Here is a 17,517-nt window from a genome sequence, read left to right as displayed (position 1 = left end):
AGGGAGGGACAAATCAGGAGTTTGGGATTAACAAATACACACTATATGTGTATAGAAGAGATAAAAAATAAGGACATACTGTATAATACATGGAACTATATTCAGTATCTTACAATAATCTGTAATGGAAAAGAATCTGAAAATGTGCGTGCATTAATACATATCTAAATCACTTTGGTATATACCTGAAACTAACACAACACTGTAAACAACTATAGTTCATAAAAAAAAAAAATACTGAGGCCCTAAAGAGTTTTTATAGGATGTTATCTAGTAATAATATACTAGGAATTAAAACTGATAAATTTTAAGAATTATTTATTTACAAATAACAAAAACCCATAACACAGAACTGTTACATGTTAACATAATTTTTATAAAAAATATAGATGTTTTTCTTAAAAAAAAAAAAAAAGTGAGAAGCATGGCATTGTTTTACATTTTTGACAATTTCTTCCACATCTAGCTTACTAGGAGAGAGCTAGATTTTTGTATCTGCTTTGCAGTCACTCTACTAGAGTAACCTATAACATGCAGTCTCTGGAAAACTCCTCTGTACACTCAGCAAAGAATGAGGATGTGACAAAACAGACTGACCCTGAGGACACTTGAAAGGGCCTTGAGGATGTCTCCAGGCCATACTGAGAACTGCTGCCCTAGTCTAGTCACATTTCACATACAAGGAAGTTGAATCTCAAGAGAGATCAACTGAGATCCAAAATGGTAAGGCCTGTTAACAATGGGATACAGATCCTGGATGGTTTAACTCACTTCCCTAGGTTTACATTCCCAATCAGAAATACACCCTAATGACCTGTCCTGCCTGCTCTAGTTGTAGGAACTGTCAAAATATATTAACAACAACAACAACAACAAACGAGGAGAGGAAGAGCAACAAATGTGATAAATTCTCTGTTAGCACTTGAATTAGGATCTCTACTAGTAGTGAAACACTAAGACAAGTTCTACTGCACTCTCCTCCACACACACTGGTAATGACACATCAATACCAGAGAGATACAGAAAGTGGAATTACCATTTATAACATCACCAATTATCACATTTTCTGAATCTGAAACACAATTCATGACACAATCTGAAAATTTTTCACAAGTACTGAATGAAAAGGTATTGGGTATATTAAGAGACTACAAATAAACTGGCCATCATGTGGGACTTCTCGGGTAGAATGGAGTTGTTTTGAAATTAGATATTTTTCACTCTTTAACAGGACCTTATTTTGCCTTTTATGTATTGGGTTGACCTAAAAGTTCTTTCGGTTTTTAAGCAAAAATAAAAAACACATTTTTCACTTTCACCAAGAACTGAACTGAACAACGTATTCACCATTTTGTTCCACTACCTTCTGCCATTTTTCAGGCAACTTCATAATTCCATCTTCCCAAAACTTTTTATCTTTTTGAGCAAAGAACTGTTCCAGGTGCCTTTTGCAGTCTTCCAGGGAACTGAAATTTTTTCCATTGAGAGAATTTTGTAAAGACCGAAATAAATGAAAATCTGAAGGTGCAATGTCTGGGGAATATGGTGGAGGAATCAGAACTTCCCAGCCAAGCTCTAACAATTTTTGTCTGGTCATCACAGAAACGTGTGGCCTTGCGTTATCCTGATGGAAGATTATGCATTTTCTGTCGACTGACTCTGGACGCTTCTCACTGAGGGCTGCTTTCAGCTGGTCTAACTGGGAGCAGTACTTCTTGGAATTGATTGACTGGTTTTCTGGAAGGAGCTCATAATAGAGGACTCCCATCCAATCCCACCATATACACAACATCACCCTCTTTGGATGAAGACCGTCCTTTGGCGTGGCTGGCGGTGGTTCATTTCGCTTGTCCCATGATCTCTTCCGTTCCACATTATTGAACAGTATCCATTTCTCATTGCCTGTCACAATTTGCTTTAAAAACGGAACACTTTTGTTACGTTTCAGTAGAGAATCACATGTGGAAATACGATCAAGAAGGTTTTTCTGGCTTAACTTAAGTGGAACCCAAACATCAAAGCGATTAACATAACCAAGCTGGTGCAAATGGTTTTCAACGCTCGATTTTGATATTTTGAGTATGTCGGCTATCTCTCGTGTGGTATAATGTTGATTGCTCTCAATTAATGTCTCAATTTGATTGCTATCCACTTCAACTGGTCTACCTGACCGTGGAGCATCATACAGAGAGAAATCTCCAGCACGAAACTTTGCAAACCACTTTTGACATGTCCGTTCAGTCACAGCACCTTCTCCATACTCTGCACAAATCTTTTTTTTTGTATCCGTTGCATTTTTACCTTTCTTGAAATAATCAAGCATAATATGCCGAAATTGTTGCTTTTTTTCTTCCATTTTCAATATTAAAATGGCTACCCCCAAATTCACCAATTTTGATAAGTTTCTTTTAAAAAATGCACATTGCTGTGACAGGTGTCACAATACAATCTTACAAAATGGTTTCAAATGAAGTTAGAGACAACTCAGCATGACTGTAGTCAGCCTACAAAAACCTAAGTGAACTTTTTGGCCAATCCATTAGAAAAAAAAAACAACTCAGTGAATCTCCTTGTTCACTTCTAGGTGACTTCCTTTATATCCTACCAGATGATCCAAATCTTCTTTAAAAGGATCGTAGCCTTGTTCCTTTAAACAACGTAGTGCCCAGAAAAGCTGGTCCAGGGGAGGAAATTCTTCCCAAGGAACCCACTCCCAACCTAGAAAAGAAAGATATTAAAGCAATTTCTTCAGTTGAAAGCAAACAAAGCATATTCATTTTGGCTAGTTAACCTGTACTAAGAAAAATTAATTTTAAAAGTGATTTGCTACTAATAAAACAAAGTGCAAGAGTGATGCTACACATTAGCTTGGCTATATGAACATAATTTTCAGTGGCTCAGCAGTAAAGAATCTGCCTGTGATGCAGGGTATGTGGCAGGAGCTGTGGGTCAGGCAGATTCCCTGGAGGAGGGCACGGCAACCCACTCCAGTATTCTTGCCTGGATAATCTCATGAACACAGGAGCCTGGCGGGCTACAGTCCGTGGGGTCACAGAGAGACATGACTGAGCATGCACAGATGCACAGGTAAATGTTTAAATATTATGATATTAACAACAAAAATACAATGATTATTAAGAACGCTATGTTCTAAATTAGTTTATGATTACATGTATATATCTATGTGTAATTACTGTTTCTTCCATTAAGCATTTCTCTGCCTATAAAATACAGATATGTAGTTTCAGTCTGGGAAGGCAGGGGACAAAGAATCCATGAACATGGAACATGTTCTGGAAGGGCTGATCAGTACCTGTGACCACACAGTATGGGGGGCAGTGGGGAGGAGAGGTGGTGGAGGAAGAGGGGAGGTACACACTAACCATGTGTTGCAAGATGCTCAATTAACTGAGTCTCCAGAGACCTGAAGTAGCGTCTACCCTGCCTCTTAGAGAAGGAAGCATCTGGACAATCCCTCTAATTATAATCTGATGGCTGGAGGAAGGATGCGGTGACTGGAAGCCTGAAGCAGGCTGTTCAGATCCAGGGCCTGCTGAACACGGGGCAGAGTCTGCATGCCTGTGTTATGAATAAAACAAAGACCCCCGAGCCTCTTGTACCATGGCCAGGTATCAGCTCCCCTAGTGAATTTGGTACAATCCTGCCTTCCCATTCTTAAGGCAGGAATAAGTTTTCTTGTACCCTAGGCCAGCTGAAGGCCTTTGGATCCTTCTTATGTTTTTCTTCATGTGATATCATGAAAGAAGAAATATGTATTTGGTCTTCACCCCTGTTTCAGGAGGTGGGTGCAGACCAGAAAGACAGAGGCATGACGACAGTTGGACTTTCAGCCCACCGCTTACCCCTGCTCCACCTTAGCGGCGGGGCGGGGCTGGAGGTGTGAGTTAACCAATGGGCAATGGTTTACTCAGTCACAATGATAATAATCCCATCACATAATGATCCTTCATAAAAACTCCACACAACTGGGTTCAGAAAGCTTCAGAGTTGAACACGTCAAGCTGCTGGGAGGGTGGCGCATCCATGCCCCCTCCCCCATACCTTGCCGAGTTGTTTAAACCCCGTCTGACTCTTCTGCGACCCCATGGGCTGTAGCCCATCAGGCTCCTCTGTCCATGGGATTCTCCAGGCAAGAGTACTGGAGTGGGCTGCCATTTCTTCCTCCAGGGGATCTTCCCGACCCACAGATCGAACCCCATCTCCTGCACTGGCAGGTGGATTCTTTACCTCTGAGCCAGCAGGGAAGCCCCAGGAACAAGGTGTAGTACATGGTAAATAAAAGGAAATCAATTACTGTCATTAAAGCTGTCAGAGCACTCAATTCAACACAGAAGGTAACAGATTAGGTGTTTTGCAAGTTAATCATTTTTTATAAAAGAAAGTTCTCTCTCTTGCACAGGTGAGAAAACTGAGGAAGGCACATTAAATGTTTTGCTTTAAAAATCACAGTTTGAAACAAAATCAAACACTAGAAATAAAACTAACACTGAGTACTTACTGTGTTCATTAGGATGGGCCCACTGTAGGTAATAACTCATTTCAAACTTACAACAACCCATCTGAAGTAGCTACTATTATAACAAATGAGAAAAGAGGCCCAGAGACCTAAGTAACTTGGCTCGAGGTCACAAACCTCTTAGTGGAAGAACCAGGATGCAAACCAAGCAGTCTGGCTCTAGACCCATTCTCTTTCCTGTTCTATCCTTATATCTTCAGAACTTAAGTAGATTTAAATTCTAATGAAAGTATAATTACATTCTAACTCTCTTCATATGGTGACATAAAGTAATCTTCCTTCAGACACATGCTCTTGTAGAAAATGCATTATTGTATATAATTCTCTTACTTTCATTCTTTTCAGGCTCTACATTCTTTGGTTCTGAATCATGAGTCAGGTCTACCTCTCCTTTCATTAAAATAGTGACATAATGGTAATTCTCTTTCTCAATGAAAGAATTCACAACCGAGGCAAAGCGAACATTTTTCAGGTGAAGAGCTGCTTCTTCCAAGGTTTCCCTTTGAGCACATTCTTCCCAGCTTTCCCTGGAAAAGAGAAACACACCACCATATTCAATTCTATTTATTCATTTTTTTTTTTAAAGCCATGAAATTCCTGGCTAGAAATTTCCAGTGTAACCCCAAAAGAGCTGTAATTGATTCATGCTTTAAAACAATAAATCAACAAACCTCCTTGGACACTGTTTATCCTGTATCTAGTTCTCTGAAGACCAAAAGGACTTCATATTGAACAACAAAAAATGAACATTTAGCCAATTCAGCACTAGTTCACTTACCTGGAAGCAGCATGCAACCAGGAGGTAGTCTGATATATCAGTTAAGAGCACAGGCTTCGTAGTTAACTAGACCTAGGTTTTGAGTTCAAAGTTCATTACTTTCCACCTTAGATAAGTAAAAAGATAATGCTACTTTCTCACAGGCTTGTAAGTGTATCAAGAAGTGAGTAAAGTCTTTTCCAGGTGGTTCAGAATTTCAGTTTGTGCCTCAAACTTGAGAACAAAAGGCATTCACAAAAATTAAAATACACTGATTAGCTCACCTTCAACATATGATTGATAATAACTAGATATTGACAGGAACTGATACTCTAAAAGTTACAAAAACCTGCATATAAATTAAAACATTTCACTGTACAGTTTTCATATATGAAACAGGATTAAAAATATATAGTATCTCCCTTTAGAAATGGTTCCAAATGGAATTTTATAGTCAGATAAAGTATGTATCAAATGAAAACAAGTATGAAAAGAAATCTGTGTGATACAGTTTTTCTAAAAGTCATTTCATATGCCTTCTAGATTAAATTTCCTTGTATTTATGAAGCACTTTAGTATGTGAGATATTCAGCAAAAAAGAATACTGTTTCTCTATCTTTTCTACCTTGACTATTTCTCTAATTATCTAATCTACCCTCACTCTACCCATAAGACAGACAGATCTTTGGGAAGGGAGGAGAGTTGTGAGTTTTCTGGCTGTAGGAATGTTCCCTTTCTTCCTGATTGGGGGGGGGGGCAGCTCCGCCCCCAAACCAACTGAGAGGTGCTCCAAGAGAAATAAACGGCCACGGAGACTGGGTGTGACTCTCAGCAAGGCACCGCTGTGTCACCCCCAGTCAAAGGGCTCAGCTGTGGGGGCACACAGGGCTGCCCCGTGCCTCGGAGCAGAGCAACAGCAGGGAACAAGTTCTGGGGGAGTCTGAAGTGCGCCCCGTGGTGGCAGGGATGCACGTGAACACAACGCTCACCCCCACTTTAAGCATTTGGAAGGTAGGAGACTGGCGATAGGAGCCCACGATGGCTGAGCAGAGAAAATGAGTGGCAGTGAAAGCAACATGTTTTCTCTGGGCCAAGCAGATGCTGTGAGACTACTGGGGACCCAGCAGAAAGAAAACGGACCGTGGTGTGCTAACACCAGGAGCTGGCGGCCAGCATCATAAGAAGTTTTTGGTCACCTGTGTCGGGGAACCGTGCAGTGCAGAAATCCTTGTAGGACTGGAGGACTTCCAACCAGCCATCAAACACACCCTCAGAAAGAGCGCACACGTGAATACTGCACCCAGAGGGCACATGGAACGCAGAGAAAGAAATCAGAAACAGTGAGAAGAGGAGGAGGCAGAGAGCGCGCAAAACGTGGGCCCGCACCTCCTCTCCCCACCACAAAGGAAATACAAACGCCTGGAAGAGAACCAGAACACCAAAATACTACTTTTATTTTTCTTTTTTAATTTTTACGATGTTGTGTTGGTTTCTGCCACACAACAAAGCAATCAGCCATAATTGTACATCCCCCTCCCTCCATCCAGTTGATGGTGGGACAGGCTGAGACCCTTATGTCTCCTCTCCTCTGTACCCGGCAGAACACAAAGAAACAACGAGGGACCAGAAATAACTAGACCCATGCACAGCTGGCACAAACTATGAACAAGATTCAAAAACCCAACTGCCACTTGTGAGCTGCCAGGAGCAAAAGCAGGGTACCTCACATGAGCTCTGCACCCAGCACCATCAAGGGGTGTGCTTGTCCGTGCAATTTGATTTTTAATCTAGTAATTTTATTAAGTGACAGCTTGCTGCAGCTGCTAAGTCGCTTCAGTTGTGTCTGACTCTGTGCGACCCTATGGACTGTAGCCCGCCAGGCTCCCCTTGTCCACGGGATTCTCCAGGCAAGAATACTGGAGTGGGTTGCCATTTCCTCCTTCATGGGATCTTCCCGACCTGCTTCTGTTATAGCTCCTGCATAGGCAGGGGTTCTTCACCACTAGTGGCACCCGGGAAGTCCTAATCACATGCAATATATGCCCTCTCTTTTACCTAAATTGGTACAAAACAGTAAAAACACATTTTCAAGCCAGTTGCAAAAAATGCTGGGCTGGATATCACAGACAGATTCTTTACCACTGCGCCACCTGGGAAGCTCCTTGAACGTTTCTGTTTCTGATGCTGTTTATCTGCTACAGACGTCATCCCTATTCTCACTTTGAGATAGGATGGGACCCTTTCCCCGGGTGCTTGCACCTGGAGAAGGTAGAGACTAAAAATAATGCATGCACAGTTGGGGCAATTAAAGTGAAAGTGAAGTCGCTCAGTCGTGTCCGACTCTTAGCGACCCCATGGACTGCAGCCTACCAGGCTCCTCCGTCCATGGGATTTTCCAGGCAAGAGTACTGGAGTGGGGTGCCATTGCCTTCTCCGGGGGCAATTAAAGACTAACTACAAAAAAGGCCACAAACCTACAGCCATTTGTGAGTTGCTGAGAGCGAAGCAGGGTTACCAGGCATGATTTCCACACACAGAACCACCAAAGGAGCAGGCAGACCACCTAAGATGCACCTGCTGCCCAACCCGCAGATCCATGCCTACGCCCCACTCCATTTAGGAACCAGCTCACCACCACCTCTCGCTCCAGGAGAGCGAGCAAGGGCACCTGTTTCTCGTTCTCGCTCCCTCTCTCCGGCTACAGCAGGAGCCCCGACAAAGCTCTGCCTAAATTCCTCCTCTGGCATCTTACCAATTTCTATCGATTAAAGAGTCCAAGAGCCCGGGTGAACCCACCTTCTAGGTCAATCTCAGCCTCTCTTCACCCTTGTGTAGAACTAAACTTTCTCTGTCGGTCTGACACCTCAGAACTAAACTTTCTCTTTCAGTCTGACACCTCAGTTCACAGAAAGTCAAAGCAGAGAGGGAGACCTTAGGGAGTGCTTCGGCGATTTCCTCGTTTTAACGAGGGAGGCACAGAGGCCAAGGGTTTCCGTCAACCATTCCCTTGGTTGGAGCGTTACGAGACTTAACGGGAGCAGGAAAATAACATACCGCCTGCGTTTAAATCGCCAGCAAACCGCGCAAACATCTGAAGGGACAACTACACACTACTCGAGGCCTGTAAATACGCACTTCCGGCCTTTCAAGCGCAAGCAGCAGGAAAAGACAAGTCACAACGCCCAGCCACGTCAGGGCGAGAGAGGAGCTGACCCCTCGAGGAAAGCTCGCAGGCGGACGTGGCGACTTCTGCGCCCGCCTCGCCCAGAGCAGCGCCCCCTGCCGGCCTCGGGCGAGAAAGACAAACGCGCGAGAAAGGACGCAGCGTCAGCGTGCACGCACGTACGGAAGCACGCAGGAGGGGATGTCGTCCTCTGCGCGCCCGTTTCGTTTTCCGTCAGCCAGGCAACTGCTTACCCGAACTCCAAGTGGCCCCCGGGAAGTTGGAAACTGCCGGCTCCGAACGACCCTTTCCTCCTCCCCAGAAGGACGCAGCGAGGATGCCTGCCGCTGGTCACCACGACACCCACTCCGACCCCCGGGCGCCGCCCACGCGACTCCACGTTGGCCGTCATCGCGCGAGAGGACCAGGACGGCCGCGACGGGAAGTGACGTTCGGCTCGCCCCGCCCCCGCCGCTGCTGTCAATCAGCCTGAGCAGGTGAGGGCCTGCAAACCTGACCTCGGCGGTTTGCGTCTCTACGTCTCTGCTGCACTTACGGGTTTCAAATTGTGATGTTTGTTTTCTCCCAGGGGACTGCGCGGCCGGAGTTTTTTGTTTTAAAGAGTGCCGTTTACTGTGGATGTTTCAACGTTCATTATTTATCTACTCAGATTCCGCCACGCGCTTACCAGCCTCCTACTTTTTTTTTTTTTTTTTATAAATCTCTGTGCCTTTGCAGATCTTTTTTTTTTTTTAATGAGCTTCACTACAGTTAACTCATGCTGTGCTTAGTCGCTCAGTCGTGTCCGACTCTTTGCGACCCCTGGCCTGTAGCCCTGCCCATGGGATTCTCCAGGGAAGAATACTGGAGTGGGTTGCCATGCCCTCCTCCAGGGGATCTTCCCAAGCCAGGGGTCGAACCCAGTCTCCCACACTGCAGACGGATCCTTTTTACCGTCTGAGCCACCACGGAAGCCCAAACTCATGCTACTGTATGTATCTCTAATCAGTGCAGTATCCGAGCAAGGACAAATAGTACAGAAACACCGTGATACAAGAGTATTAACAAATCATGGGAAGAAAGTTAAGGACTAATTAATCAGTTATGCTGGGACGAATTAGTTACCTATTTACCTTTCCTGTTTGCATGGCATGCACCAACAAAAATAACCCAGCTGAATCAGATTTGTATGGTTTCTGGTTGGGGAGGATCTTTTTAAAATTTAAATTGTTTTAATTCTAAAATAATGTGCACATAATTTTAACAGGTGGTACAAAAAGTGGAAGAATAACCTTATTTTCTACTTCTGCTTCCATTCACTTTTAATTCTGAGCTGTTATTTCTGACACTTGCTTACATATTTTTAAGTAATATGCTTACAGTACATGTTATGGTAAATGAACTGATTAAACATTTTTAAAGCATCTCTCCTTCCACCCAGAAACTCAGCAGCCTTCAGTGTATTGTGCGCAAGAAACATACTCCATGATATTTTCCCAAATAAAAATTGGCAACATATGAAAAGGAGACTATTGATATATCACGACTAAATGGGGTTATTTCCAGAAATACAAGTCTGGCTTAATATTTGAAAACTCAATGTAATTCACCATACTAAAAAAGGGAAAAAGGAAACAAATATAATCATCTTAATAGATGCAGGAAAAAATCTCATAAAATTCAGTACTCATTCAAGCAAATGGGAACCATTAAAAGGGTATCACTTACTGAACTATATGTTTAAAAATGGTTGAGGTGATAAATTTTATGTTATATGAGTTTTTTAAAAAAATATTTATTTATTTGGTTGTGGCAGCATGCAGGATCTTTTAGGTGTGGCAAGTGGGATCTAGTTCCTTGACCAGGGATTAAGCCTGGGTCCCCTGCGTTGGGATCTGGAGCCTTAACCATTGGACTACTAGGGAAGTCCCAGACATGATATTAAATAATAATAATAATAATAAATGCCGGCAGAACAATGTGACATACAAATGTGAAAAGAAAGAGCCTTGATCTGTATCTGGCACCATATCTACGAAGTCATACTTCTTAGGCTACCAGGGCTTCCCTGATAGTTCAGCTGGTAAAGAATCCCCGTGCAATGCAGGAGACCCTGGTTAGATTCCTGGGTCAGGAAGTTCCCCCCGGAGAAGGGAAAGGCTACCCACTCCTGTATACTTGGGCTTCCCTGGCAGCTCAGTCTGTAAAGAATCTGCTGCAATGCGGGAGACCGGGGTTCAATCCCTGGGTCGGGAAGATCCCCCGGAGAAGGAAATGGCAACCCACTCCAGTATTCTTGCCTGGAGAATCCCATCAACAGAGGAGCCTGGCGTGCTGCAGTTCGTGGGGTCGTAAAGAGTTGGACACGACTGGGCAACTAAGCACACATAACAAAATGGATTAGATCCACATAAAAACAGCTGAAGGTATAAACTTTCTAGAAGAAAATATAAGAGAAAATCTTTGTGATTTTGAGCTAGGCATAAACTTACTAGATGTGACACCAAAGACATGATCCATAAAAGAAAAATTGTTAATTTGGACTTCATCAAACTTTAAAATTTACTCTGTGAGACATTGCTATGGACTGAATTGTTATTTTCCCACAGATGTATATTGGAGGCTAGCCCCCTCAATTATCTGATTGTGGAGGCTTTCGGAGGCTTGGATTCCCTGGTAACTCAGATGGTAAAGAATCCACCTGCAATGCTGGAGATCTAGGTTCAACCCCAGGGTTAGGAAGATCCCCCGGAGAAGGAAATGGCAACCCATTCCAGTATTCTTCCCTGGAGAATCCCATGGACAGAGGAGTCTGGCAGGCTGCAGTCCATGGGGTTGAAAAAAGTCGGTACATGACTGAGTGACTGTCATTCACTCACTTAGGAGGCTTAGATGAGGTCATAAAGGTGGGATCCTCATGATGGGATTAACACCTTTATGTGGGGTATAAAGAGAGCGTGAGCCGGCTCTCCACACCGTGTGCAGACAGCCGGAAGGTGGCGGTCTGCAAGCCAGAAGGAGCTCCCACCAGATACTGACTCTGCTGGCGTCCTGACCTTGGACTTCTCAGGCTCCAGAATTGTGAGAAATAACTGTCTGCCGTTTAAACCACCCAGTCTGTGATATTTGATTATAGCAGCTGATCTGCTAATACAAATTGTTTAAGAAAACGAAAAGACAAAATATAGGCCTCGGAGAAAATATTTGCAAAGCATATTTCTGCTAAAGGACTGGAACAAGAATATGTAAGGAATCCTCAAAACCCAACAATAAAGCAAACAAGTTAATAAGTAAATAGTCAAAAGAATTGAAAATATTTGAAAAGAAGTGAAAATATTTCACCAAAAAGAAACATGAGTAGCACATAAGCACATGAAAAGAAGCTCAAGTCATTAAAAAACTAAACTACACTGAAGTGCCTGTACACATCTATTAAAATGAATGAGATTAAAAAAAAAACCAACCATTGGTATTACCAAGTACTGGTAAGCATACAGACTAATTAGACCTCTCATACATTGTTGGTAGGATTGCAAAATGGTACGAAAAGTTTGGCAGACAACTTATTATTTCATATAATGTTGATGTTCATATATATATTTGATATGTATATAACATATAATGTTCATATAATATTTCACATATGCTTATCACACAACCCAGAAGTTCCATTCTTAGATGTATACCCGAGAGAAATGAAAACTTATGTTCATTCAAAGACTTGTATGCAAATATTACAGAAGCCTTATTCATAATCATCAAAAACTGAAAATAACTCAAATGTTCTTTAACTGTGATTAGATAAATCTACTACAGTATGTTCATACAATGGAAAATGACTCAGCAGCACAAGGAACAAACAACATGAATGGATCTCAGGTGAAAAAAATCGGATATAAAAAGCTACCTGCTGTTTGGATCCATTTGTATGACACTCTGGAAGAGGCAAAACTATAGACACATAAAACAGGTCACTCTTGGCCTGGGGCTGAGGGTGTAAAGAGGTTGAGCACAAAGGGACCTGAGGAATTTTGGGGGGTGAAGCAACTGTCCTGTGTCCTGATTGCGGTGGTGGTAACATGGCTATGTGTTCGTCAAAGCTCAGAACTATACAGTAAAATAGGTGAATTTTATTTTATGTATACTAAATCTCAGTAAATCTGACTTAAAAAAAAAAAAGCATAGTGCGCTTTTGACTTGAAGAAAGGAAAAGTCAAGATGCAATTCACCAATGGTAAGATTCAAGATCTCACAGAGCTTGGGACTTCCCTGGTGGTTAACTCTGCACTTTCAATGCAAGGGACAGTGTTCGATCCCTGGTCGGGGACCTAAGATCCCAGATGCTGGTGGCTTAGCAAAAAAAAAAGACATTTCAGAGCTAAACTGCTCTATTAACAATACCTGAAGTTGTCATCCTTGTGGGTGGTGTTGTGGAAGTGATGACATCTCTTGAAAGCTAACGTTACACTGGAGACAAGGGGAGGCAGTTTCCTCTGTTCACTGGGCCTTAGAAGATTCAGGGAGCCTGAGCTCTGGTGGGTGATGTTCACGGTCACAGGCATTCTTGGTAAGGAGGGTAGCCTACTCCTGAAACACAGTAGGAAGTCTGGGCTAATAGGAGTGGGCAGGTGAGGAGATTCAGAAGTCACAGTTAGTAGCCGGATTGGGGTTTTCTTTTGTTCTGTGCCTGGTTTTGTCCAGCTCTTTGCAACCCCATAGTCTACAGCCTGCCTGGCTTCTCTGTCCATGGAACTGGCCAGGCAAGAATACTGGAGTGGGTTGTCATTTCCTCCTCCAGGGGATCTTCCCGACCCAGGGATGGAACGGCTCTTTTGTTTCCTGCATTGGCAGGCAGATTCTTTACCACTGTGTACCTGGGAAGCCCAGAGTTTTCCCTTACTATGCTGTAATTTTGTTTTACTATCCTGAAGCCTTCAATAAAGTCTGGTTATACGTTACAGCCTGGTCTTAACTTGCCTTGAAGAGTTAGGATAGGCCTGAGTTTACCCTCTATGAAGGAATAAAGAAAAAAGAAGGGCATCAGGCCAGAGAGCTTGGAGAGAGCATTAAGTGTCAAAGTCATTTGATCAAAGTCTTTTATCTCCCTTCTTATGTACTCAGAGCTGTAATTAACACATAAGTGCCCTATACTTGAATACTTGAACAAAAGCTACTGTCCACATTATTATTTAAGCAAACTAGAAAAAAAATTTTCTCAAAATCTTTATGCTGACTGGCATGAAATACCAATGGTTATGAAAGGAAAAAGGCACCGACCTGATGTTTAGGGATCCTGCAAGAGAAGCGTAAATCAGCCCACATGGATGTTACTTATGCTAATTAGCAATCCACATCCCACAGTTCCTTTCTGCAGGACTGCCAACCCATTGAACAGGGCATACCAATAGTTACTGCAGCATTAGAACTTGACAGATCTTATCACTGCATCTCTTCTTAGCTTACCTAGCTTCTCAGCTGAAGGGTGAGGCTCTCAGGCACAGAGGACTCCCATGCCCAGTCCCAAGACTTTCCTGGGAGGGCACACGTCTCCTCCCACCCGTCCAGGCAAAAATATTGAATGCCCACCATGGAGGGTGCTGGAAATCCCCCAGACTGATTATCTTGTCCAACTTTAATACATCGTTGTTTTAATGAAAGCCTGTTTATTTTCCTTACATTTTTAATTTATTTATTATAATTGAGTCAGCTTTTTACCAGAAGGTTATCTGATCTTCCCCAGTGGCTCAGATGGTAAAGAATCTGCCTGCAATGCAGGAGACCCAGGTTCAATCCATGGGTCGGGAAGATCCCCTTAAAAGGGCATGGCAACCCACTCCAGTATGCTTGCCTGGAGAATTCCATGGACAGAGGAGCTTGGCGGGCTATGGTCCATAGGGTTGCAAAGAGTTGAACGCTACTGAAGCGACTCAGCACACATGCATAGACCAAAAGAATAGAACAGAGAACCAAGATATAAACCCTTGTGTGGTTAACCAGCGTTGTCCAGCTATTAGCTCTTCAGATCCTCCCACCCTCAGTGTTTTGACTGAGGTCACCTTCTCGTGGTGTTCCTCAGCCAGTGACTGAGATCACAGTTAGAGGCAGAGGTACAAGGCACTTTTATCCCACACAGAATTTATCTAACAGGCCATTTTTGCTCCCTACTGGGTTAGCAGTCTTGTGGTCAGGTTATTGTTTGATGGCTCCCCTGTTCAATATTTTTCCCTCACTATTTCTTGCTGCTGCTGCTGCTAAGTTGCTTCAGTTGTATCTGACTCTGTGCGATCCCATAGACGGCAGCCCACCAGGCTTTGCCATCCCTGTGATTCTCCAGGCAAGAACACTGGAGTGGGTTGCCATTTCCTTCTCCAATGCATGAAAGTGAAAAGTAAAAGTGAAGTTGGCTCAGTCGTGTCCAACTCTTCGAGACCCCATGGACTGCAGCCCACCAGGCTCCTCTGCCCATGGGATTTTCCAGGCAAGAGAACTGGAGTGGGGTGCCATTGCCTTCTGCATCACTGTTTCTTAAGAAGCATCAATAAAGCTTCAGCACTCTCAACTCAATGTCTGTATCCACTTCGTGTATCTGTTGTCAGGCGGTGGTTTGTCTGGTGACCAGATGATGTAGGATGGCCTCACTTACTTGTGATTAGCAGGCTGTGGTTGGGACAAGAGGAGTTGTGAGCCACATGTTGCTCATCATTCAGAAGGGTAGCCTGGACTTATTCTCATGGCGAGTGATTCAAGAGCAGCAAAAAGGCAAGTCCCAGTGCACAAGTGCTTTTCAAGCTCGTTACATTTATTAATGTTTCATGTGCCAAAGCCAGCCACGTGGCTGGCCAACCTGATTTAAGAATGGAGAAAATAGCCTCTGTTCCTCAATGGGAACGTCTGCCAACCGACACTGCGAGGTGTGCATGCCAAGAGAAGACTGTGGCCATTTTCATAAGCTACCAGAGAGACCTTGGTAGAGTTAGCCAACTCCAGTTTTCTCTTAAATGAGAATAATGAGTACCTCTGACCCCTGAAAGGGTTATTGAAGAAACTTACAGAGGACATGGTGGGTACAGGGCCTGCTGTGTGGTGTATGCCTTACAGTGGGCTTCCCTGGTAGCTCAGCGGTAAAGAATTACCCCCCTGCCAGTGCAGGAGACGTGGATTCAATCCCTGGGTCAGAGAGATCCCCTGGAGAAGGAAATGGCAACCCACTCCAGTATTCTTGCCTGGGAAATCCCATGGACAGAAGAACTTGGCGGGCTGCAGCTCTTGGGGTTGGAAAGAATCAGACATGACTTAGCAACCAAACATCAACAACAAATGCCCCATGGCAGGCACTCTATGTAGCTACACATTGTGCCCCTAAGGATACAGGAATGTGCATCTTCATGGCATGTGTAAGTGAATAGGTTTTGTGAGAGGTTGTATTGTTGCTCCCAAATATCCACAGATCCCTTCTGTGTAAAATGATTGTACACTCCTGTCTACTGCAGTGCATCCCCTGGAAGGAGTATAAGTCTGCCCTGTCACTAGGCTTAGCCATGTCACTTTCATTAACAACAACAACATAACAACAAAACTCCACAAAAACCACAACCAAACCAAAAGGAGATTACAATGTGCCAGTTCTTAGCAGAAACTTTAAGAACCATTGCTGTTTTCTGCTAACTCACTTAATATTTTCCTCTGCCATGAGAATGTCAGGTCCAGATAAAGACTATTCCTTCAGCGCAAGTCCTAGAGTGAGAGGCAAAATGGATGAGAGCCATAGCCGACCTGCAGCCCCTCGCATGTAATATGAATGAGAAATACACTTGTTGTAAGCCATTGAGACTTGCGGGGCTGTTTGTTACTGCAGCATGATCTAGCAAGATCAAGTACATATTTCTTGTTCTTAGTCGGAATAAAGGATGTAGCCTTGTAGCTACTTCAAGTAAGGAAAAATTTGATTTAATTTCAGAATTTCTTATCTAGTTTCAAACTTGTATCACTCAGACTAGTTATAATAATAGTTAATTTAGTTATTTTCCCTTGGGTAACTTGTCATTACCTGAGATTAACTAAAATGTGTCTTTCTCCCATTATAAGTAGCAAACTTTCTTGTAGCCTTGACTTTTCCTTCTGTACTGTAGATCAATATCAATAGTAAGCCACACAGCTGGTGTTTTGCAAGTTGTTTACTTTTCTAACACATTTCATTTTATTAAATTGGTATCTATTGATTCTTCACAATTGCACCACTGCTGAAATGACTATAGAGATTGTTTCATTTGAAGTCTTATAATCCCTTTAGTTTGCAGCCAATTTTGCCCTAAGAGTAGATAGTCTGAGCCTGTGAGAAATTTAGAAGAGACATAATATTTTTCTACAGTTTTTCTAAAAAAAATCAGTCAGGTATATTCAATATAGAAAGTGTAGCCATGAAGAAATGTACAAAGAGGAAAACCAAGCCTACCGGCCAGAGATGACTGGAGTGAGCGTTTATGTCGTGTATCTCCAGTTCCTCTCCTAGGACACTGCTGCAAAATTAATAAGCATCTTATCTATCTATTCTCCTTCTTCCTTCATATAAAACAGGGTAAGATCAATTGGGGCTTGAATCTCCACTTTTGAATTTACACCCTCTTCTAATAGAGACAACTCTCCTTTTCTCTCCACCCTCCCTCTCTCTCCCCCACTTTAGCTACCGCTCACCTCTACTGTAGTACTTGAAAACTCATCTTGGGTGGAGGTATCCCAGGGTACAGCCTATTTCAGGAACAATGACTTTGGCCTGGAACAAGGGCACTTGCCAGAGCTTCTCTTGAGGGCAGAGACTTTCCATTTCCTTTGCGCTCTATATCCACACCTTACTTCTACTGATGGAAGTATAACGTGTGTACCACTATTTTTGCTCACCCATTTCCCTTCCTTTTTAACATTTTTATCTGTTTATTTGACTGTGTTGGGTCGTCTTTGTGGCACGAAAGATCTTGAGTTGTGAACTCTTAGTTGTGGCAGGTGGGAGCTAGTTCCCTGACCAGGGATCAAACCCCAGGCCTCCTGCCCCAGGAGCTTGGAGTC

General features: G+C 43.2%; 1 protein-coding gene across 1 annotated transcript; it reads right to left on the bottom strand.

The window, feature by feature from the left end:
• Window positions 1–301: 301 nt before the first annotated feature.
• On the bottom strand, window positions 302–8,882 carry NUDT15 (nudix hydrolase 15). Its single transcript, XM_043478103.1, has 3 exons — window positions 8,712–8,882; window positions 4,868–5,064; window positions 302–2,718 (listed from the first exon to the last, which is right to left on the bottom strand). The coding sequence occupies exons 1-3, from the start codon at window positions 8,867–8,869 to the stop codon at window positions 2,558–2,560; spliced, it is 516 nt and encodes a 171-aa protein (XP_043334038.1). The 5' UTR covers window positions 8,870–8,882; the 3' UTR covers window positions 302–2,557.
• Between the last annotated feature and the right edge of the window lie 8,635 nt (window positions 8,883–17,517).

This window comes from Cervus canadensis, chromosome 9 (genome assembly GCF_019320065.1).
Source record: "Cervus canadensis isolate Bull #8, Minnesota chromosome 9, ASM1932006v1, whole genome shotgun sequence".
Lineage (NCBI taxonomy): Eukaryota > Metazoa > Chordata > Mammalia > Artiodactyla > Cervidae > Cervus > Cervus canadensis.
Note: the sequence above shows the minus strand (reverse complement) of the source record. Positions and strands in the feature narration are given on the sequence as shown.

Bases quoted from the DNA above. Each gene is read 5' to 3' on its own strand.
- NUDT15 (XM_043478103.1), bottom strand. From the start codon at position 8,869: ATGACGGCCAACGTGGAGTCGCGTGGGCGGCGCCCGGGGGTCGGAGTG. The intron at 5,065-8,711 runs GTAAGCAGTTGC...TCTCTTTTCCAG, and splicing joins GGGGGCCACTTGGAGTTCGG to GGAAAGCTGGGAAGAATGTG. The intron at 2,719-4,867 runs GTAAGAGAATTA...TTTCTTTTCTAG, and splicing joins AGAGCCTGAAAAGAATGAAA to GTTGGGAGTGGGTTCCTTGG.